General features: G+C 48.2%; 3 protein-coding genes across 3 annotated transcripts; 2 read left to right on the top strand and 1 right to left on the bottom strand.

The window, feature by feature from the left end:
* Positions 1-1,020: 1,020 nt before the first annotated feature.
* LOC123034410 (L-amino-acid oxidase-like) lies at positions 1,021-10,493 on the top strand (the record flags this gene model as incomplete). Its single annotated transcript, XM_044451734.1, is given in 9 exon segments — positions 1,021-1,035; positions 1,037-1,255; positions 2,807-2,913; positions 4,218-4,419; positions 4,786-4,839; positions 5,560-5,693; positions 8,222-8,980; positions 9,323-9,373; positions 10,439-10,493. Coding segments are annotated over 9 exon segments (1,596 nt in total), but the record flags the coding sequence as incomplete, so codon positions are not given.
* Positions 10,494-10,837: 344 nt separating this feature from the next.
* Positions 10,838-11,713, bottom strand: LOC123034409 (olfactory receptor 2T4-like). The gene has a single exon (XM_044451733.1). The coding sequence runs from the start codon at positions 11,711-11,713 to the stop codon at positions 10,838-10,840; it is 876 nt and encodes a 291-aa protein (XP_044307668.1).
* A 10,685-nt stretch (positions 11,714-22,398) lies between these two features.
* On the top strand, positions 22,399-23,334 carry LOC123034408 (olfactory receptor 2T2-like). The gene has a single exon (XM_044451732.1). It carries the CDS (start codon positions 22,399-22,401, stop codon positions 23,332-23,334), a length of 936 nt encoding a protein of 311 aa, XP_044307667.1.
* Positions 23,335-24,150: the final 816 nt, after the last annotated feature.

Raw genomic sequence — 24,150 nt, 5'->3', positions numbered from 1 at the left:
ACAACCTCCATGGGGGCCTGGTCGTGAAGAAGCTGGCACAGCTTCTCCTTATCGGATGACAAAGGGAAATAAGGCGCAAAGATGACACCCAGCCCAAATCCCCAGAGGATTTCTTGGCAGCTTCATCTATATTCCGCCTTCCCTGCTAGAAAACCATCAAGGTGATGGCTTTCACGAGCATGGCAAGTGGATAAGAGAAAACCTTGTGGGGCACCAAGTTTAAACCATTTGGAAAATAGAGAAGGTTTGGTTTGGTTTTATGGTTTTGAATGTTATTATTTGAGTGCTTCCACATTGTTCCTCTATTTTTAATTCCATGCTCACGGAAATGTGGTGAAAATGGTTGCCAGTCAAGGCATTCTCAACAGGCTTGGGGTAATCCTAAAGTTTGCAAATAACTCTGAAACCTCTATTATAAAAAGCCGAAGGGGAAATCCACTCCCTGAGCAGCCCCATAAAGGCCTGGAATGCTGACCGGCTGAATGAGTGAAGAAGTGGAGAAACCAGTGGATCAAAGTGGCTACAAAGCATTGAGAGGAAGAGAGAGAGACATAGATGTAAAAGGGGTAGAAGGCACCTGCTCGTTCTTTGGATTGGACATTTACTGGTCCACACTTAGAAGCTCTTTTAAAATGTCCCCAGCATGTAAGCAAGAGTTGCCCATAGGCATCAGTGAAGAAATCCAAGATTCTAAATATAAGACAGAATGGGTGCAACCCCAAACCATAACCCTCTTCCATCCACCCCAATTCCAGTCAATGGGGTTTGAGCTGCTGTGGGGTAGGGGCAGAAAACCAGCTGGGGAGAGGACGGCATGGAGGGGCTGCAACTCTGAGGAGAAACAACGCACAGCATGTGGGGGCTGCTGTTGCAGGCTGCTTCCTCTCCATCACCCTTTATCTACATGCAGACACCCCCAAATGCCGTTACAGGACGTGCAGAAGGGATATTGGGGTGGCAGAATAATAATGGAGCTGGCAGGAAATATCACAGGGCTGGTGAAATCCTGTAATCCCAATTTCCTCCTTGTTTCCTTCTAGTGTTGCTTCAGCTCTTTCTGGTTGCGACTGAACTGACCTCTGGAAATGGCATTGACAACCTAGAAGAGTGTTTCCAAGATCCCGAATATGAAAAATGGTTGGACATTGCCAGACACGGGCTGGGAACAGCCTCAAAAGCAAAGACCGTTGCGATTGTGGGGGCAGGGATTAGCGGTCTCCTGGCTGCCAAATTATTGAAGGACGCTGGACATCGGGTAATTGTACCAACTCAGGAAAAACAAGTGCTCTTTAATCAATCTCTCTCTCCCCCCTGCTTCTTCTTTCTCCCTGTGTGTGTGTTAAAGTGTTTCCTGAAAATTCTTAAGCCTTGTATAAGGAGTTGTTGTTGTTGTTCGTGGCAAAGTGATGTCCAACCCATCACGACCCCATGGACAACATTCCTCCAGGCTCTCCTCTCCTCCGCATACCCCGGAGTCCAGCTAAGCTCACGCTGGCTGCTTCAGTGGCTCCATCCAGCCACCTCATCCTCTGCCGTCCCCATCTTTTGCTGTCAACTGTTCCCAGCATCAGGCTCTTCTCCAGGGAGTCCTTCCTTCTCATTAGGTGGCCAAAGTACTTGAGTTTCATCTTCAGTACCTGGCCTTCTAAAGAGCAGTCAGGGTTGGTCTCCTCTAGGACTGACCGGTTCGATCTGTATAAGGAATACAAAAGCCAGCAATCTGTTGCCAAACCCCTTGGTTTGCAAACACTGGCAGCAGCCTGGGGAGAGCCTGATTTCCTCAGGCTGTGAGCTCCTGGGGCACAGCACGTTCACAACATCTGTTGTAAACCACTGCTTTTCACTGCGGAAGTACAGAAGGATGTAATCCAAAGCAAACCAGATCAATGGATGGATGGCCAGCTGGATGGTTAGGCAGGCAGGCAGCCGAATGGGCAGGCTGAGGTATTTTGAAGTCAGCTGCTCTAAGAGAGGAACCAGCAATGGGGTGGCCTTATTAAGCAGAGTGAGGTGGCTTCCCCCGGCTGGGGGTGCCCCCAGGAGCTGTTCCCCCAACCCCTGCCTGTCCCCGTCCTTCTGAATCAGTGCTCAGTGGCAGCACAGTTTCTTTTAAAAATATATTGCTTTCTTAAAATAGATAACATACAGAAAGAGGAAGGGTATAAGAAAAAAAAGGTTCCAGTTTTGTCAGCGATCGTGCATGCAGCGTGGTGTGTGTCATCTTGTCCTTCCCCTGAGGCCCCAAAATGGGCCACTCCTGTTTGAGGAAAGTGGACGTTTGGGAATTGTATACCTAACGCAAGCCTCTCTTTTGCATTATGCTGCAATGCAAGCATTACATGCCTCTCATTCTCATTTCAGGAACCAAAACTAGGTGGGGCTAGAATCAAAGGAGGTGAAGTTTGCAAGGTGCAAAGAAGAAAGAGCTAGAGAAGGGATAACCGATTCTCCTACGCGGTGGCCATGCATCTTGCTTTTTAGAGTGGGGCACATGGGCTGTCACAGGGCAATCCTCTGAAGGCACCACCTACGTGAAGAGCTGCCCATTTCAAGTCCAGTTTAAAGAGGAAAGAAAACATAAGGAGGGGCCCTGAGGTTGCCCATTTATACTTAGCATCTGGGCATTGGGCTAAGCAGGTACACTGAACACACGGTCACAGTCTTCTCTACAATGGTGAGATGCTTTGAACTTCTGCATCAACACACAAACGTTTTATGCAATGCTGCATTTCTTCTTTTGGTGAGACTTTTCTTCTTTTAGGAACATGTAAGTGTCCACTTTCAATCCATGGCTTTTTCCCACTAGGTTGTGATTCTGGAAGCCAGTGATCGTGTGGGAGGGCGGATAAAGACACACCGAGAGAAAGACTGGTATATGGACTTGGGGCCTATGCGTTTGCCCAAAACTCACAGGTAAAGTTTGCATAAAGGGATCTCCCCATTTCATGGATTCTCCAAAGTAGTCAACTTTTTTTCTTGAACTTCAAGGAAGACTGCAGTATGCAAACTAGTTTAACAAATGAAGCCAGTTAAATTCTCCATGGGATTTTGAATCGCAAGTTGGTCAAATAAACTTTTGTAGAGACAAAAAAATAATATATGTGCTCTGTAATGTGACTTGTGCTTGAAAAGCATGCCAAAACATTCATTTAAAGCAAAAGAATTCCATTGTTGTTTCAGTGAAATTTTGTACAATTGCATTGGCTCCCAATTTGTTGACAGACCTATTTCAAAGTGTTGCTTTAATCCTCCAAAGCCCAAATATTTTAGGGCCAGGATATTTATCTAACCCACCAGGTCTGCCCATGCAAGTCTCCCTATCTGCCTTGGTAACAGGGGGAAGTGTCGCTCCACATCCCACCTCTATTCGGGACCCAGTGGGGAGGCAGTTGGCTGTGGACATGGAAGGGGCCTTCCCATGGTGCTTCAGGTCCTGGCCTTTTCCATGGCAACCGAAAATGCTGCTGTTCCAGTGGGCGTGTGCTTAGGGCAGCGCATGAGTCTGGCCTCCCTTGATGATGGGGTGGGTATTGTGGCAGAGCGCCTAGTTTTTCTATTCCTTTTTTGGGAGGGGCTTATTGTGGCTGTCAATCACCCAAAGCACCTGCTTCAGAGAGGGAAAGAGGGTGTCGCTTATACGTCATGCTTCCTGTGTGGAGCTTCTGAATATTTTTCTTCTATTTGGGGACAGAGTAAAACTCATCCCTTCACATTGCTCACAACGAGGAGGAAACATCTTTGAGCATGCTGAGCTGTTTCCTGGGGGCAGAGATGTTGTCCTGAGCTGGGACTGCTTAGGATTCCTTGCACCCTCTGCCACTCCCTTCCTGTCCATCAGCACACCCCAGAAATGCCCATTCCCTCTCTGACCCCTCTGAGGGGCTCCTGCAGAACCCATTGTGGTGGCTGGGTGGAAGCAGGAGGGCTTCTTTTTAGAAGAAATCTGTAGCCCTGAGATGTTGTGTGGAGACCACAAGATTGCTTCTTCTGGATATCTTTGCAAGGGGATTTGACAAAATCATGGAAGGTAATCTATCCATGGCTACGACAAATTTCTTCCATGTCCTGCCTGTGGGATTCCCAGGAAATGACTGCAGGTCATTGTGAGAGACAGGATGCTGGACTTCATAGGCCTAAACCAGTAGGGCTTTAATTCCCTTCTTGAAAAAACAGAATTTGTTGTTCTTAATTTTCTCTCCCTCCTCTCTGCCTTTCAGAATTATCCGTGAGTTCCTTGGCAAATTCAATCTCAGTCTAAATCCATTCACTCAAATTGACAAAAATGCCTGGTATTTAATTAGAAATGTCCGACACAGCATGGCACATGTCAACGCAAACCCTGGAATCTTCGGGTACCCCGTTCATCCCAGGGAACGAGGGAAAACTGCTGACGAGCTTTTTCAAGAGACGCTGGATAAGGTATGAGCTGTACATATCTGGTAAAGAAGAAACCGAGTAAGCAAACGTACACAGGTCTTATGTAGTGGAATTGCAGCTGAGGGCCTGAGATACAGTCATGGCAGGTGCAATCCAATGCACATCAGACAGAAAAAAGGCTGCAGCGTACTGGGAGTTGTAGACCTTTTTTTTTTTGTCTAAACAGGCATAGGATTATATCTTGAGTGCCCTTGCAGGACATTCACCATCAGCCTCAGAAGTGCAGTTGTAATGTTGGAGATAATCATGTTGACTTACCTTACACTAGAACAAGCAATATCATTGGTATAATTACAGATGTTCAACTTTCTGTTCCCCTCATCCATCTGTCTGGTTCCTCCTGCACAGGTTATAACAAACTGTACACTCCTGAAAGAGAAATACGACTCATTCTCCACTAAGGTAAGGGAGATATTTTCACCCGCTTAGCTCTCACATATACTGAAAAATCTCACAAACTTTCTTTAAATAAAATAAATTCTCCTTCTTGTAGCCCCCACTCCAAAATAAGGCAGTTCTCAACAGTAAAAACAGCAGATAAATAAAAATATTAAGAACAACTATAAATATATCAGGAATAATAAAGTGGATGAGGCTGAGAATTTTTTTATTTTTGCATCTAATAGTTTTTAAAAATGTAAATTGCATTGGCTCAATGGGATCAGAGCAGGCATGGAGAAGTAGGGTCAACCCAGGACATTTTACTTCCTGAGGCAAAGGACAAAGGCTGGGGTTGGGGTCGCAAAGGCTGGATTGGCTGTTACAGCTTCCAACAGTGATGATGAGACAGTGTGGCCCAGTCCCTTGGAGAGCTGGGGGGGGGGGCCTGCCCACTCCACCCACCATCCTGTCTTGTAGCATCTCCTGGCATCTGGTACCTCCTAGCAGACATGTTGCCTATCAGACAGCCAGTTTCTGTGGAAAGAAAGTCTATTCCTCCCTTTTCCGTGCTGTGAGGTCCTCGGGAAAATCCTTTTTATGGAGGGATACGCTACCGGGGGAAAATCCCCCATTACAGCAATGAAACCTCAGGTTGTCTTCATTGGAAAGGAGCGAATTGAAAATGTTAAAAGGCTTCCAGCATCTTCCCTCCTCCCTCACTCCCCTTCCCCCACGCACTAGGAATACCTACTTAAGGAAGGACACCTGAGCAAAGGAGCTGTCGATATGATTGGTGACCTCCTGAATGAAGACGCTGGGTTCCATCTGTCATTCCTGAACTCTGTCATGGATTACCTGGTCTACTCTAAAAACAGGTGAAGTGTGTGTGTGTGTGTGGCTCAAAATCAACTTCTGTATGTATTTGTTATTTAACACTGTGCTCTGATTGTAAGTCAGATACCTGACAAACCATGGCTTGGATTCTGAGCTGCTCCTCTGCCAATGGAAGGCTCTCCTACCTGCTGGAGGATGGGCTTCCAATCCAGCCCTCCTGGCTGGTGGACAGGGGAAGGGAATGATCCTTGCCCATTTCCTCATCCTCCACAGCCTCCAGGGTTCCCGTTCAGGCTGCTCCAGAGGGGAGCAGCACACCACCAGCCCACAAGGGGCTGTGGATAAGGGGGAACCAGGGAATACTTCCTCCGCTTCCGGTTCCATCAGCAGGAGTAACCTGAGTTTTGAGTTCTGAGACATTCCAGGTTGCAAGTGGGACAAGGAAGTAGAAGAGAAGCAGTAGAACTAGCAGCAGGTGCCCTAGCTTAGCCCTTGAGCCTCTGAAGGACCTGCTGGAAGGAGAAGGGAAGCTTTCGTGCCTTCTGGATCACAAGTGTGGAGAGGGTGACAGTACCTGCGAGCACCGGGAGCACAGGCCAAACCCTCAGGGCTGCTACAGAACAGCCCTGCTGTGCTCCTTTCCTGCTCCACTGGCTTGAGTTCATTCCACAGGGCCATTTCTCATATGCAGGCATGTGGAATTGCACCCTGTACAACTTCCTGACCTTCTGCAGGGTCAGGGCTGTATTAGGAAATGACACGTATGAACTGGAGCTCCACAGAGCACTCTCCTCTTCCTGTGATTTCAGTGATCTCTGCTACTTCAAAGCCCATTGTTTTGGTTACAGACATAACACTAGCAAGTTACCTGGGAAACGCTGGTAGAAATGATTATGAGACTGGGGGAGGACTCGTTGGGGTAATGGTGATGCTGGGCGAGCACATTCTGCAAGGGAAAGAAGAGGGGACAACCCGTGTATGGAAGAAGGCCAGTGAGAAGGCATGAAAAGGAACCACTGTATGCCTGTGGAAGCCCTTGTTGTTATTCCCCCAGACGTTCTTGGATTCTTCATTCGTATCCTGCTGGACTCAGTCAATCTCCCATTAGGCTGCTCAAGCGTTGCTATGTGCCATCCAGAACTGGACCCTGTAGGTTAATCGTGGATAAAGAGCCTATAGTTAACATGGCTACTAATTCTGGGTTACTGGTGAGTCATTTAACCCATGATCAACTTATAGTGTCTGGGGGTTGGATGTCATACAGCAACCCCACATCAGCCCAATTGGGGTTGAGGATTGAAAACAGCCATTAATTAACCCCAAATTTGCTGCTGTTTCGTGCAAAATAGTTCAACGATCTTGCTGGATCCCTTCCAGCTCTATGAGTCATGGTCCCAGAACACCAAGTAAATGAACACAAGTATGATAAAATGCAATGACCTCATTCCAAAGGAGATCACTAAAGCTCGGTGATGGATATGCGTCATGGTGACTATGTCTGAGTACCAATGGCTGGGGAGCATGGCCAAGGGAGCACTGCTGCCCTCGCTTCCTGTGGGGGGGCTTCCGCTGGAGCATCTGTGGCAAGCAAATGCTGCCTGGACTAGAAAGAAGGCTCTTCTCTGTGCTCTTGTAATCATTCATCGCTTGGAGAACTGGGCTGTGCACTTCTCAGAGGGGTAGGAAGTTTGAAGGTCAGTCTCCTTGTAAGAAGGGAGTCTTGGAGTCCTGCCAGGATTGGGCTTTTTCATTTGTTTGCTTTTGCAGACAGGTGTGCTTAAAGTTGCCCTCCACACATGGAGCACGGGGAATCTGAAAGGCACCAAGACAGGTCCAATCTCTTTGTAGACCAGCATCGGTCCGTGCCTGAGCAGAGTGCCCTTGGCACTCCTCCTCACAGCCAGAGGATGACGACTTTGGCATGCAAAGGCTCAGCATGGCTTTCTCCTCAGCTCCGTATGCTCAGATGCCCAGGTGGCTTTATGTCTAGCCCAGCTGAGCCTCTGCAGTGTGCCAGAGAGAGCAGCTACCAGCCACCAGTGCTTATCAAGACGTATCTTCTCCCCAGCCATTTCTGACAGCTGGAAGAGCCACTCTGCCTCATTCCTTTCTACTCTTCACAGGCCAAGCTTGCCATTTAACCAGTAACCGTGAAAGAGAGCCGCACGCCCCTCTCAGAATGTACTTTGCTATGGTTTGATTTCAAGTTGATTAACTCAATAGTAGATGTTGGGTGGATTCCAGTCTTAGGGCCCAATCCTATGCATGCTCAGATGCAAAGGGGCCTTGTCCTGGGAGTTTTAGGACTTTTCTCTGCCCACACATGCATCGAATCGCACCCTTCGTCATTCTCAGAGTAAGCCCACGGGAATCAATGGGGTTTGAATTGCCATGATGCACTCCAGTGATTTCAGTGGGCCTGTTCTAAGTACGACAGGGCTGGATCCAACCCAACGCGTTGCATGCTTAAGGGCCTCAGGGCACTTAGCACTGCTTTGCTTAGTCTGTGCTCACTAAGCCACAGTAAATGGCACTGTCCTTGGATCCCCTTCCTTCCTCCCATGTTCAGTTTTGAAGAAATTACTGGTGGATTTGATCAACTCCCTCAGGGGTTCTTCCGCGAATTGCCTGGGATAGTTCGCTTCAATTGCACAGTGAAGAAGCTTCTCCGCCTGGGCAAAAAAGTGAAGGTCCTTTACCACGGACCACCCAGACCAGCACTTTCAGCCTTGACTGCTGACTACGTCCTCATCACGGCGACAGCCAGAGCCACGCGACTCATCGAATTCGTGCCGCCTCTTTCCACTTCCAAGGCGCACGCTTTGCGCTCCTTGAACTATGCGAGCGCGACCAAAATCGCCTTGGTTTGCACTGAGAAATTCTGGGAGAAAGACGGGATCCGAGGCGGGAAGTCCATCACGGATCACCCATCCCGCAACATTTACTACCCCAACCATGACTTCCCCAATGGGACAGCGGTGCTCCTGGTTTCCTACACTTGGAACAGTGATGCCGATTTCTATGTTCCGCTCACTGAGGAAAAGTGCATCGATGTGGTGATGGGTGACCTAGCAGAGCTCCACCAAGTGTCTAAAGCTTATCTGCGATCTGTCTGCGGCCAGCACGTGCTGCAGAGGTGGGCCCTAGACCAGCACGCAATGGGGGCGTACAGCATCTTCACCCCGTACCAGTTCACTCACTTTTCAGAGGCGCTGGCCCAGAATGAAGGGCGGGTCTATTTCGCAGGAGAGCACACCGCTCACCCTCATGCCTGGATCGACAACGCCATGAAATCTGCTATAAAGGCAGCAAGTAATATTCACAACAGGTGCAGAACTTAACTTCAGGGCAGAACTTAAACAGCGAGAGGTTAATTTGGCTCCAGACTGACTCCAAATTAGGTACCACCTGATGTTACGTCATTATTGAAGCTAAGCAGCTGTGGCCCTGGCTGGTGCCTTGGATAAGAAATCACAGGAGGGTAAACAGACAAGCAGAAGTTACAAAGAAACAAGCCTACAAATCTAGCTCTGAAAATTAGGCAGGCAGAGAGATAATTGACTGAGATCACAAAAGAGAAAGCTTCACAATGTTCTGAAATGTCCTGGGAAATTGGTACTGACTGGGGGCTTTACAGGGGAAGATAAAGTTTGAAAAGCTGCACTGATAGGGCAGCGGAAAGTCCCCGAGAAAGAACCTTAGAGTTGAAAGCTCTCTCAAGGTTAGGACGAAACTCATCGGAATGTGTGGACTTTCTGTCCTGCCAAGTTCACAAAAGTTTGCAACCGGCAGCCTTCTTCCTCCTCGGAGGCAGCAGCACATGGCGTGGAAGAGGGATGCCGCTTGCGCAGCTTCAGCTTCAACGGGCCAGCCACTTCCAAAGCACTTCCCTTTGCGGGTGCCACCACTACCTGTTGCCACTTCACTGGGAAGCCCTCCTGGGCAGTGAGACCCCAAGCACCTTCTCCATGTTCAGGCCCTGGCAGACCTGTACCTCCACTATCAGAGGCAGTATGCTGGGGATTGTGAGCAGGAGACACCAACTGCACCCTGTCCTGTTGTGGGCTCTGAATGGGCCCCTGGTTGGCTCCTGTGAAAGCAGGACATGGGACTACATTAGGCTGGCAGTGATCCGGGCTCCCAGAGGTGTTGCTAGATCTGAGCGATGGGGCAAGAGCAACCCGGACATATAGATAAAACAACAGATGAGTACAAGTCCATCAGACAATAAGGAAGAAGTCAGTACATGTAACGGTGGTGCCTGATTAATTAAATACTTGCAATGTTTAAATAAACACAGGTTCTATGAAGCAGTGATGTTGTACCACACGTGTTCGTTTGTTTATTTGTTTGATTAGCATACAGCCCAAACAGGCAGGTGTCCTCAGGGATTTTGAGAGAGAGACTGAGAGAGAGAGCTTTTCTACTAACAGTGTTCGCTTCTCTCTTTTACTTTAATTCTTCTGTTGTCTCATGTGCTTTTTCTCGGCCTCATGCATGGCTTTCTTTTCGCCACACGAAGCACGTCCTATGCTCACGAATGGTCCCCTCCATCTGGCTTTGGTGTGGTCCTGTGTCCTGCCCTGGTGCACAGAAGCCTAGACTCCTCATTACCTTCTCAAGAATTGCCAGTTTCAGCCAAGGCCGTATGGTTAGTGCATGTCCAAAACCCCAAGTCCGATGGAGGTGTCCGAAAGAATGTCCAATAAACAGGCCAGGAGTCTAGATACCAGTTTATACCAACAAAGTTCCGGATGAAAGATAATGCCGCTTGTTTGCAACACAGAGCAGCTCTGCCTGAACTAATCTATAGCCCGCTGCAACTCAGCGCAGCCGGCTAGCTGAGCCAGCGTGCTGCCTCATGGAAACCTCCCCTTTCAGACCGCCTGGATCCAATTGAAGCCACAGCCAGGTGCTCCGCCTCCTTTCTGCAGGGTGGATTTGCTCTGCCTCCGGCTCCAGCCCTTGGGGAACCACAGGGGCTGCCCATGAGGGCCCTGGCTCCTCATCCTCTCCTGGAGGAGGGTCTCCTGCACCTGGTAGTGGCTGGAGCTCGCTGCCCTGGCTTTTTTCACCTGAGGAGTTTCTCCAGGCAGGACATGGCACCCTGGGCACTCTGGGGCTGTGCGCATTATTTCTTCCATGCACATCTCCCAGTCTGCTTCCTCAGGACTCCCAGCACCTCTCAGTTCCTCAGGCTATATATGAGGGGGTTCAGCACGGGGAGCACAATGCTGCAGCACACGGAGACCATCTTATCCTGTTGCGGCGTTCGGTAAGATCTGGGTCTCATATACTGAAAACTGGCTGCCCCATAGAAGATCGCTACCACACAGAGGTGGGACAGGCACGTTCCCCATGCCTTGTGCCTTCCTTCCACAGACTGCATTCCCAGGACGGTAAAAAGGCTGGACATGTAGGAGGCCAGGATGATGGAGAGTGGACTGAAGAGCATTACAACGCCACCAAAAAACATTCCCGTTTGGTATGCGGATACGTCAGAGCAGGACAGGTTCAGCAGAGCAAGGATGGTGCAGAAGAACTGATCGATCCTGTTTGACTCACAGAAGGGTAGTTGGAGCATGTAAATGGTGTGCATTGACGCATGGAAAGAAGCACTGAGCCACACTCCTCCTGACAGCACCAGGCAGGTCCTCCTGCTCATGAGGAGCGGATATTGCAAAGGCTTGCAAATGGCCACAAACCTGTCCCAGGCCATGACGGTCAGCAGGAGGCTCTCTGCTCCTCCCATGGTCACTGTGAAAAAAATCTGAGTCCCACACCCTGCCAGTGTAATCCTGCCATTTTTCATTAAGAAATCCACCGACATTTTGGGAATGATGCTGGATATTTGACAAATGTCCATGAACGAAAGCTGGCTGAGAAAAAAGTACATGGGGATGTGAAAATTAGAACCCATCTGGATCGCAAAAAGGAAAAGGCAGTTTCCAGACAAAACAATAAGGAAGGCGAGCACAATGACACCGAAGAAAAAGGTGTGTGTCCTCATGTGGTTCAGAAGTCCCAGCGGGATGAACTCATTCCATGACTTTCCATTCATCTTGCCCGTTTCAGGTTCTCCTGAACATGCAAAGGAAAGAATTAGAAATGGAGCCAAGCCAGTGGGCAGAAGGCAGGGATGAAGGAAGCGGCAAAGGAGAAGCGAGTGTTGCCAGGTGGGGCGGTGGTCTTAGTGGTCCCACAAGATCCTTTCCAGCTCTGTCCTTTTGCTCTCTAGCATTTCAGTAAGTACAGAGATCTTTGCTGAGGTTAAGTGGCATTGCATCACAAAAGATGACCAATAGCCAGTGATATTTTGATGGGTGTTAGGATGGTCCAAGGAGGCACATGTGATGGGTAGAGATGGCTGGAATGAGTCTTTGCTGGAACTGGATCTGGAAAACAGGGACCCATGTTTGTTATGGGAGTTTGCTGATTTTGTTTCATCAAGTCATTTCTAACTCCAGTTGGATGCGCATGTTAACATACTGAGGGGGTTTGGGAGTTTCCGACAAGCCATGAGCAATGCTTCCAGGAAGCCAGTCTCTCCTGGCAGGGTCACCCAAGGCAAAAAGGTCAAAGTGAGGACACCAGATGAAGCTCCATCCACCCTCTTCAGGAGTGACAGTCAAATCAGCAGAAAATAACTGATCTCTCTAATGCTGAGGGGTGGGGTGGAGAAAATTCTGAAGGGCAGCTACTGGGCAGCTAGTAAATAGCCAAGGTTTGTCTTCTGTTCCATGATCCCCACTCCTCAGATTCTCACTCCCCAAAGGAAGCCAGGAGCAGCAGAAAAAGGCCGTGCTCTTTAAGAAAGCCCAGGGCAGCTTGCGGGGGGCAGGGCTCCCAGAACGATGCACCGCGCCAGGCTATAAATCCCTGGCCGTTGCTCTAGGCCCGTGTTCAGCTGCCTTGTCTCTTACCTTGGCTCAGGGTGTGGGGGACATGGGGCTCCCCAGGTACTGTTGGATGGCAACTCCCATCATCCCCAACCATTGGCCATGCTGCTTGGGGTTGATGGGAGTTGCAGTCCAAGCACATCTGGAGGGACAGCATTCCTGTCTTATACAGTGGTACCTTGGCTCACAAACTTAATCCATTCCACGACTCTGGCTGTGAGCCAATTTTTGGTCATGAGCCAAGTCACATTTCCCCATAAGGTTCAATGTAAATAAGGTCAATCTGTTGTGTAACTATTTTTTTTTATCAGAAATTTTGAAGCAAAGTGACAAAGAACAACAAAGTCACAAAGTACTGTACAGTACAGTGGAGAACACTAACCTAGGTGGCGGGGGGAGATTAGTGTTTTGAGGGAGAGTCCCCTTCCATAAGGACTCTCCATGGGGAGATCCCTTTCAGGGCTTTCCTCTCTTCTTTGTCTCTTGGCTGCAGGGTCAATTTTGGTGAAAAATCTGTCTATAGTCACTTGTTTTTTTCCTGCACTGCAAAACTCTCCGGAAATGAGAGGCCACGTTATCGTTCATCAGATTCAACACTCTGTTCGTTACATTTATGTTGGGGTGGTGCTTCTCAAAGAAACCCTGGCATGGGCGTGCTCCTGCAGGAAAAAGGGGTGCAATCTCGGCCATCTCCCCCCACAACCAGCACAATCGCGGCCATCTCCCCACCCCCCCCTCAGGAAAGACGGGCACAGCATAGCACAGCTGTGATCACGCACATCTTCCCTGCATGAATGCAACTGCTATCCTGGCCATCTCCCCACTCGGGGGGTGGGGAGATGGCTGCGATCTTGGTCGCCACCCAAAGCAGAGTTCGTGACCCAAGTCAAAATTTTCATGAAATTTTTGTTTGTGAGCCAAGGAGTTCGTGAGCAGAGGTACCACTGTAGTTCAGATTGCTAGCCTTGGTCCTGAACCTGATGCAAGAATTTCTATGCCGGTTGCTGTGGTGCTGTCCAAGGTCCTGAACTGCCTCTCCTCCGAATCTGCAGACTGGCCCCCTTGCCTTGCACTCTGTCCATGCGCGCATGTGTTGAAGGACTTTTCTCTCTCTAAACACACATAAGATTGCATCCTTAGTGAATTTCCAAGTTATGGCTTCCAAATTTAAGCAACATTTCTAGATTCTACCATTTGGCTGTGCATATCTAGGGATTACTAAGAGGAGAGGAGAGGAGAGGAGAAGAGATTTGTTCTAATTTGTTCCATTAGCACATATTGCAAGACTCCTTTTAATCAGTAATCAGAAATTGACAGCAACGTGGCATTCCATACACAATGTGATAAATTGGATTTGCATCTCTTTTGGTGTCTGAGTGATATATCTCATTATCTGAAAACCAACAGTTAGGATAATTATGCTCTGGAAAAAAAAACCAACAGGTAATCTAATCAAAGCAAGCACAAACAAACTTACGTCTGCAGAGAGTAAATATCACTGGATATTTCAGGTAATAAGCTTCCAAAGAGTTAAAAACATCTCAGAATTTCCCAGATGTACTTCTTTCACAGAGAACCATCTCCCAGACACAAATAACCTCATAATGGAATGTTTCACTCATGAGATTTTCTCTTTAAAATAGTTTAAGTTTGTATAAACAACAGCCACTTAATGAACTCATTTAATAAGCACTGGAGAGTCTTGTTGAAAATTACTTGGCCCTTGCATGTTACAATTCAAGAACTTTTAATGACAGATGGAATAGTACTTAGCAAGTAAAAAACAAAATCAGCCAAAAGGAACCATAAATCTAAACTGAGGACTTATCTGATTTGTTTGGAAATTTTTATTTTCTTTCCTCCAAAATCCATTTAGAAGGAAAAGATGCAATAGCTGCAGGATGCCTTTTGACTGGTAGTACTAGGAGACCTTTTATCTATTATATGGGGAAATGACCAGGGCTATTGACACGATCTCTCCTAAGCGTCCTCTCCCACCTGGCAGAGCCCATTCATCCCCTTGGTATACACTGGAATTACGGGCGATGAAGCAAGTTGGGAGACATCTAGAGCATAGGTGGAGGAAATCACAGGATGAATCTGACCGAACACACTTGAGAGCCCATTATCAGGCCTATGCTGTGGCGGTGAGGGCGGCAAAGAATAAATTCTTCTCTGCGTCCATTGTCTCCTCACAATGCCATCCGGTGAAGCTCTTTCAGGTGATACCAAAGAAAGATCTCGTGCCACCCTCGAAGGCCTGCTGTGACATTTTTGCCAAGCCTTTCAGGGAGAAAATCGCTCAGATTCGTCATGCGCTGGACTCTACTCGTGAATCAGATTCTGCTGGGGAGGTGCCAGCGCTACTGTCTGGTCCACAATTGGTGGATGAGTTTCAGTTGCTGCGGCCTGATGATGTGGACAAGATGCTTGGACAAGTATGTCCTACCACCTGCTTACTGGACCCTTGCCCATCTTGGCTACTCAAGAAATCCAAAGACGGGATTGGGACCTGGATCCTGGAGGTGGTCAATGCCTCCTAAGGGATGGCCGGGTACCTGCCCCCTTAAAGGAGACGGTAGTCCGACCAGTCCTAAAGAAGGCATCCCTGGATCCAGAGATGGCTGCCAACTATAGACCGGCGGCCAACATCCTGTTCTTGGGCAAGGTATTAGAGTGGGTGGCGGCGGGACAACTCCAAGCACTCTTGGATGAAACTGATTATCTGAACCCATTTCAGTCCGGTTTCAGACCTGGGTACGGTACTGAATCTGCCTTGGTCACCCTGTATGATGACCTGTGCAAGGAGAGAGACAGGGGGAGTGTCTGGTGGTCACCCTGCACCCAGACTGTTGGTTCTCCTGGACCTCTCAGTGGCTTTCAATCCCATCGACCATGGTATCCTTCTGGATAGGCTTGTGGGATTGAGAGTTGGAGGCACTGCTTTGCAGTGGTTCTGCTCCTATCTCAATGGCCGATTCCAGAAGGTGGTGCTGGGGGACTATGGCTCTGCGTCATGGCAGCTATGCCATGGAGTTCCGCAGGGGTCCATTTTGTCCCCTTTGCTATTTAACATCTACATGAAACTGCTGGGAGAAGTCATTAGGTGGTGTGGGCTGTGGAATCATCAGCACGTTGATGATACCCAGCTCTACCTCTCATTTTCAACTAATCCAGATGAGGCGGTGGCTGTACTGAACCAGTGCCTGGCCGAGGTAATGGGCTGGATGAGGGCCAATAAACTGAAGCTCAATCCAGACAAGACGGAGGTCCTATTGGTAGGCGGATCGGGCTTCGGGATGGGGGACCTGGACTTTGTCCTGAATGGGGTTGCACTCCCTCTTAGGGACAGGGTTTGCAGCTTGGGAGTGCTCCTCGACCCAGAGCTATCATTAGGAGCTCAGGTAACAGCGGTGGCGAGGAGCGCCTTCCTTCAGCTTCGGCTGATCGATCAGCTGCATCCCTACCTGGAAAACAACTGCCTGGCGACTGTGACACATGCAGTGGTAACTTCTCATTTAGATTTCTGTAACGCGCTCTACGTGGGGCTGCCCTTGAAGACAGTCTGGATACTTCAATTGGTGCAAAACAGAGCTGCCAGGCTGCTGACGGGGACTGGGCGTTGTTCTCATATAACCCCAGTTCTCCATCAGCTTCACTGGCTCCCCATTGAAGTCTGGACCCAATTCAAGGTGTTGGTTATCACCTATAAAGCCCTCAACGGCTTGGGACCTGGCTATCTAAAGGAGCGCTTGCGTCCATATATGCCCTCCCACCCCCTGAGATCAGCAGACGAGGCCCTTATCTGGGAGCCTTCTGTGAAGGATATTAGGAGGGTGAGCACCCGGAGGAGGGCCTTCTCTGCAGTGGCGCCCCACCTATGGAATGCACTTCCCAGAGAGGTCTGCCTGGTGCCATCCTTATTTGTTTTTCGGCGCCAGGCCAAGACCTTTTTATTTAAAAAATATTTTAATTGTTAATTGGTTAGTTTTTATTTATTGGTTTTATGGCTGAGATACACCAAATTTTTAATGATGTTCTAGTTTATGTTTATTTATTCTTTTGTAAGCTGCCCCGAGGCTTGGGCGATGGGTGCAGCATAAAAATGTTATAAATAAATTAGGTTTATATTCCATCCCTTTTTCTGCAAGGAACCTGTAGAGGCTTGCACAATACTTCACTCCTCTACTTTATTGTTATCCGATGTGCTGGACTATGATCCCCATTATTTCCTGCCAGTAGGGAATACATGACTCTGTCATCTTCAGGTTCTTTCAGTTTCTTATTTTCCCAAGCTCATTCATCCAAACACTGAGTTTTTCAAATGTGAACATGCCTAAGCACTGACTCCCATCATGGTTTGTGAGTGCAGACTGAGGTGGGCTCCTCTCCCATCCCACCCCTGCCAGCGACCGACCGACCGACCGACCGCAGCCTGCCAGACTCCTTGCTCTGTTTGACTCCATGTTTCTTATGGCCTGCCCGAAAACAGAGATAATCCAGATGGACTCTTGCCCTCATTTCCCAGCAAATTCTTTTCTTAGACAATTGTCCTTCATGGCTACCTGTCACGCAGTATCAGTTGGCCCCAAAAAGACAGTGGCTGAGGAAACTGTTTGTGGGGGAAATGCATGAGATGCAAATCTCGCCTGTTATAATCCAAATGATTTAATATTACTAATAACCTCTGGCACCTCCAAGTGCAACACGCAGCAGAGGAGGTGCTCAGGCCATACGGAAGCACATGTCTGCATCTTTGCACGTGCTTCGCCCTCCTTTGGGGGAGGCTCTAAAGGATGCCGTCTCCCAAAGATACCTCTATTTGCCAAAAGGGATGTCTGGAAAGGGAAAAGGAGGGCACGTGATTGCAGAAAAAGAACCCCTCAAGGCAGAGGGATTCGAGGGGAAGGCAAGCACATGTGAGCAGCAGCAGAGATCCCGGGGGGTCAGCTGCAACAGCAACTGTCAGGGCCCTGCACCATTCTCTCCACAGGTGCTCATGGGCAGCAGGGCATGGTCCAGAGGGCCTCCCAGGGAGCTCTGGCTCCAGGCAGAAGAGTTGGGGGCCCAGCCTGGAGGCCCATTCCCAGCACTGCCTCTGGGGCACAGCTGGGCAACTCCTTTTGACCATGTTAGGACACATTCGAGGGCTCTTGTGAAGAGTCCCAGAAAGGGACAGTTTGGTGCTGCTCACAACATTTGCCACCTGCTAATCCTCTTCAGGCATCCTGAAGAAGGCATGAGGGCTAAAAGTGGGAGCAGGGATGAGGGCACACCGGCTGGCCCCAGCCCCAAGCCCCCCACCTGCCTGTCTTTGCCCCCTCATTCACCAGCTTTGCCCTATTCAGAGGAGTTTGCAGAGGGTCAGAGCAGAGCGAGTGGAGAGCCCTGTGCCACACCTCGTCCCTCAAGGCAGTGAGGGCAGGAGAGGAGAGGGCAGGCCTCCGACATGCAGGGGGACGTTGAGGGTGGGACTTGCATCCATGGTGGGCCAACTTCCGTTGTGACCTCCCCTTCTCTCCTGTAGGCTCCAAAGCACCGGACAGTCTCTTTGCAATGAAGGTCTGTATTGGCACTTCATAGCTGCATGACAGAGCAACTCTCAAAGCCCTCTAGGGAGCTATAAGAGAAACCTCTGCTCATGCCAAGAGTGTTGAACTGAAACTGGGAACTTTTCCCCCAGATCCTTTCATTTCGGTAATTCTGTGGGCTTCAACTTCATGGTGGCCCCTACTGGTAAAGGGCCAACCTGCAAGACCCACTTTGTTTTGGGGTCAGGGGCAATTGCTTTCCCACTCCCCTTCTTTGACTGCTCCCATCTCTTGCAAAACTCTCTCCTCTCTTGGTCAGCCTCTGCCTCTCCCTGAGTTTCCACAACACCCAACACCAAGTCATGGTGATTGTGGGATGCCCACCAAGAGCGGTGGTCTGGTTCACTCACTATGACTTCTAACCCTGACCTGCTTTTCTGAATATCTGAAGACAGAGAACATCTCTTAAGTAACTGAGAACATGTCCCGATTTGAAACTGGAAAAGCTGAGTGGACATTCATGCTGCACATGAAAATAGTAAAGTTCATTGGAATTTGAGAATTATGACTTCAGAATTGTTTGAGAATTATGATTCCATTTATCAGCAACACATTTAAAGTTTCACAGATAACATGAGTCTTCCTTGGCTGCATTCCTCATCAATCTGGTCGGCATCGTTCACAAACGTGGCCGCTATACAGCTCACCCAGTCTACTCATGGGCAGGGTGGCATCAAGGGCAGGTGCTGGGCACCTGCTTGGCCCGTCCCTTCACCATTGCAACCTGCTTGTGTACCTGCCTCTTGCTGTGGACCAGGCCAAGGTGCGGGAGCACTGCAGGAGGGCACGCCTCTGCCTGGCTTTCTGCCTGCAAAGGAAGCAGGTAGTTACGATGATCAGAAAGAGGAGGAGGAGCAAGTGGATAGATCCACTGAGCAGAGGGGCCCATTCATGGTGCCTCATCCAGGGAATCCCAAAAACCTGGAGCAGGCACTGCTGATGGACAAGCAACTCCAGTCCAGACACAGATCCTTGGGATGACCACTGCTTCTATTCCTCCTCTGCAAAAAATGATGATCTCCTTCTCATGTCTGTGACTGGTTCTTTAATAGTCACTGATCCATAAGATTTTTTTTTTAGATCATACTTGAGATCTTTTCAAGGGTGAATAGGATATTAGGATACAACTGCCCTGCCTGAAAGCCAACAGAAAATGTAGAAGTATCTCTATAAATATAGAATCAGAGAATACTTTTAATTTAATAAAACATTTCTATCCCATCCTTCACGACAGCATCTTAGGATGGCTTACAAGCTTAAAATCAACAACAATGATAAAAACAATAATACAATTGACAATAATAAATAAATAGCAATGATAAATACAATCAATAGAATAAAAATACAGTCAACGTTAAAAAATGAGTAAATCACATTCAAAAGAAAAAGTGACTCTTATCTTAACTTCTAAAATCCCTAATTCTTAAAATAATGTTCAAATAAAGAGGTTTTTACCTGGCGCCGAAAAGAGTATAGGCTTAGTGCCGGCGAACCTCTCTGGGGAGCACATTCCACAATCTGGGCGCCACAGCAGAGAAGGCCCTACTCCGAGTAGACATCATAGCTACCTCCTTCAAGGAGGGTTCCCGGAGCAGGACCTCTCCTGCAGATCTTAAGGGGCATGAGGGCATACAAGGAGGGAGACTTTCCTTCAGGTATCCTGGTCCCAAGCTGTTTAGGGCTTTATAGGTTAATAAGAGAGCAGTAGAGTTGGAAGGGAACTAATAAGGCCACTCAGCCCAACTCTCTGTTCAGTGCAGGACTCTAAGTTAAAGCACCTCTAACACATGGCTGTCCAATTGCATCTTGAATGCTTCCAGTTCGGGAGAGTCTGTGGGCCCACTGTCACATTGCTCAAACAGTCTGGGCATTTTCCCCCGTACCATGAACCAGAATCTGGTTCCCTGTACCATGAGCCATTATGGCAATATGGCACTTCATCCACCCACCACGATTCCTCAAAGAGAGTAGACATTGGTTCTGAGAGTTCTTTTGGCAGGTCCTTTGTTACTCGAGGCTGCAGTTCATTGGACTCTGAAGATCTGAACTTGTTCAAAGTGTAATGTACCAAAGGGCCCGAAAACACTACATTAATTTTTTTGGGATACTCCTTGTTACTGCCAGTGTCTCTCCTTAGTTAAAGCCTGAGGTTATCAGTTCCCCAAAGCCGACAGACGTCACCCAGACCCGTTCCTTCCCCACACTGCATACAACGGGTGGCGTGAATGATGCAAACATCAGTCCCTTTGGGCTCAACCATAGCCAAGGACTCTTTCTCTCCTGGGATTTGCCCAGGTGCCAACAGAACTGGAAAAACTCTAACTCTCAAGCACCTGAATCCCCATCCTTGGTCCCCACTCCCCAGACGGGGACTGATGCCATAGACTCCCAAGCTGAATTCAAGTTAGCTTTCCATAGGACTGAGAATGCATTGGTTGAAAGACCTTACAGTAACCGCAACAGCTGATGTTGGATAGATGTTATTTTGAGCAGGAAGGTTAGTTACTTGTTCTAAAAGCTTTTCACTGAGATGTCATATTTTGCCTTGCAGAAAGATGATGCAGGGATATATTGGGAACAGGATTTGTAAGCAATAGACAGATGAACCCTTGGAACCAAATGTTAGAAATTAGCTCTTCAAAGAACCAGCAAATCCTCTGCTGTGGATATGCAAATGCTAAAAGTATGTACTTTTTCTTTGCTGCAGGCCTTTGGCGGTCATTGAGAGAGCTGGATATGTTCAGCTTGGAGCAGAGAAGATTAAGGAGATGTGGTTGCAGCTTTCAAATATTGGCAGGGCCATCTCAGAGAAGATGGAATGGACTCATCCTCAGTGACTCCAGCAGCCAGAACTAGAATCAGTGGGTGGAAATGAGAAGGAAGCAGACTCGGGCTAAATATTAGGAGAAACTTCTGAGGGTAAGAGCTGTTTAACAGAGGGGCCAGTTCCCTGGGAGGTGGTGGACTCCTGCCTGTGCGAGACATTTTGGCAGAGGCAGATGACTATTTGTCAAAGGTGCTTCAGCTGCATCTTGATTCCTGCATTCCAGATCCTGCACTGAAGAGGAAGTTGGATTAAGCAAATTCCACTTCCCTTCCAGTTCCAGCTCTTTAGCATCCTAGCCTGTACTTTCAGGGGAGATTCTCTGTCGAGCGCAGGGGAGGGGAGCTGACTTTACATGCTGACTTTACTTGGTGAACTACCAACAAATTATGATCACAGCAAATTATTTCAAGATGGAGCTGGACATATTCTGTAGACATGTAAAGTGTAAATGTATATAAGTACATGCATATTTAAGAACTCTTGCACCTGGACAGATCTGGAATCTGGATTGGGTCGGATTTTTTTTCTCTAGCCAGTCTTTTCCTGCCCCTAGCAAACACGTCCTCTGATTCAGCCAGTTCAGGACAATCAGTGGTTCTGCACACTGCCTCCTTTCTTTCTCATGTGGACCAGGTGCTGGGTGCTCCTGGAAAATGGACAGAGATAAGCAATTCAGATTCCACAATGAAAGATAAGAGTCCTCATCCAGGACACAATCTAGCCATGGCAGAATTGTGCTGAGTTGCACTGATTTCAAAAGGAAGTTTTAATGGCATGTGCCTCATGTTTGGCTTGATGGTGCCCATTCTTCCTTTTTTCGTAATTGAAAAAAGAAGGTAATTAGCCCTGGTCCAGAAGTTTTTCCCAGGGACACGATCTCTCCTTCAAGGCATTCCCCATTCATTCCATTGGCACTAGGCTTGCTAAATGACTGAGCCTCCTCTTGTGTCTTTCACAGCTGTTTGATGAGCAAAGCTGCTAACATCTGCACATCAGCTGAGCTTAAACGCACACCTACATGGTTTGGGTGAAAAGCTGGCTTCCCTGATGTCATGGCCTCCTCCATGGAAATGAATGGGGAAGGTCATGAATACCAAAGTTATTGCTCAGCATGCATGCAGATTTCGGTGGGCATGGGAGAGGGGGATACCTTCATCCAGGTACATAATAACACTTTATCCGTAACTTTATAAGAATAATGTTAACTAAGTTGAGCTAATCTGCATGACTGTGTTAGCAGATATGCTTGGCAAGGTGGGGGTTAATTCCCTCCAACACAGAAGATTACAACTTCATAGATTTTAAAGGCTATTTCAAAACAGGCAAAGTAGCAAGCGTTCAACTTGACTAACACTCTCTTTGTGGCATTTAGTGACTTCTCTCTCTGCAAATATTGTCCCCAGGGCAAATTCAGCCAAGCAAAGCAGGGATGGGAAATGAGACTGTCACATCATGGAGGGAATTCCACCTGGTTGGGCTTGGGCAAATCAAGGCACCCACCATTTTTTTCAGCATCGTGCTGTTTATGGCTGTGATTGCCCTGCTTGGAAATTGTCTTCTGCTCTTTCTCATCCAAATGGACTCCACACTTCATACCCCAATGTACTTCTTCCTCAGTCAGCTGTCTTGCATGGATATGGGGCAAATCCTCATAGTTGTCCCCAAAATGTCTGTGAACTTTTTAACCCAAAGAAACACGATTTCCCTCGGAGGATGCGTGGCTCAGATCTTTCTCACCCTGACCATGGGGAGTTCGGAATGCCTCGTCTTGGCCGCCATGTCGTATGACAGGTACGTGGCCATCTGCCGGCCTTTGCAGTACCCGGTCCTCATGAGAAGAGCCGTCTGCCTCATCATGACCATAGGAATCTGGTCTTCCTCCTCACTTACCATCATGGTCATCGCAATCTATGTGCAGGCTCTGCCCTACTGTGGCTCAAACGTGATTGACCATTTCGTCTGTGAGTTCCCCGCTTTGCTGAAGTTGACCTGCGCTGACACATCTGCTTTCGAAAAGGTGATATACTTCGACAATGTGCTGCTGCTCCTCTTCCCCATGGCAGTGATACTTTCCTCTTACCTCGCCATCCTTGTGCAAGTGCTGAGGATGCGCTCGAAGGAGGGGAGGCGCAAGGCCTTAGGGACCTGTTTGTCCCACCTGTGTGTTGTGGGCATCTTCTACGCAGCATCGATGCTGACGTACACTGCCCCAGTGACATCTTACTCAGCCCAGCGGTCCATGATTTACTCGGTATGCATTACCGTCATCCCACCAATGCTTAACCCCTTTATATACAGCTTGCGCAACAGGGATGTGCTTGCGGCTCTGCAGAAATCCTTCATGAAATGCACTTCCTATAAATGATATTTGCACCTGAAAAATATCCCACACAATGCAATGTCATCATGCTAATTTTCAGGATAGACCAGCAACATAGAAGGTCACTGTGAGTCAAACTTTTACAGCCATGGAGAAAGAATTACAGCTGTTCCTATTTATGGTGCAGCAGTTGAGAGAGTGCAGGACTGGGACTTGAGAGATGTGGGTTCTGGTCCCCGCTCAGCTGTGGAGCCAACTGGGTGACTTTGGGCCAGTCACCGACCCTCAGCCCAGGCTACCTCACAGGGTTGTTGTTGTGGGGATAAGATGGAGAGCAGGAAGAAGAGTATGATGTAAGCCACTTTGAGTTCTTTAAAAAAAGAAAAAAGGAAGACTGCAAATCAAATAAATAACCAAACAAATAAAATTGCTTCCAAAATCAATATAATATTTCTGGCCTCCATAGCAGGACAGTACTTGGGGGAACCCTGAGGGCTGCAGAACAGGGGGAGCCTTTGGACATGTCTTCTTGGCCAGATGCACTTACAACTGTGTCCAAAGCAAACAAAAACGTCAGAAGATTCTGTGCAAAACTTTCAAGTTCTCCAGAGCTTTTTGTGGAGCTAGAAGCAAAGCAAAGCAAGATCAGAAGAAAAGCCACTGGCTGATGTTGAAGGAGCTTATATTTAGCCAGTCTGAAGAAGGAATATGGGAAATTTTGGTAGCCAGTAGAAGTGGAACAGCCTTAACTGAATAGTCTGCTACTTCCCCATATGGCTTCATTGTTTAGGCTGGCGGAAGTGGCAAAATACCTTTAGTCCACCTCTGCCCAGAGGGCTGCCTCACAGATGATCAGTTATT

This window comes from Varanus komodoensis, unplaced genomic scaffold, assembly GCF_004798865.1.
Source record: "Varanus komodoensis strain SLA01 unplaced genomic scaffold, ASM479886v1 scaffold6_4, whole genome shotgun sequence".
NCBI lineage: Eukaryota > Metazoa > Chordata > Lepidosauria > Squamata > Varanidae > Varanus > Varanus komodoensis.
The sequence above is the reverse complement of the archived record's forward strand: the minus strand, read 5'-3'. Positions and strand labels throughout refer to the sequence as shown.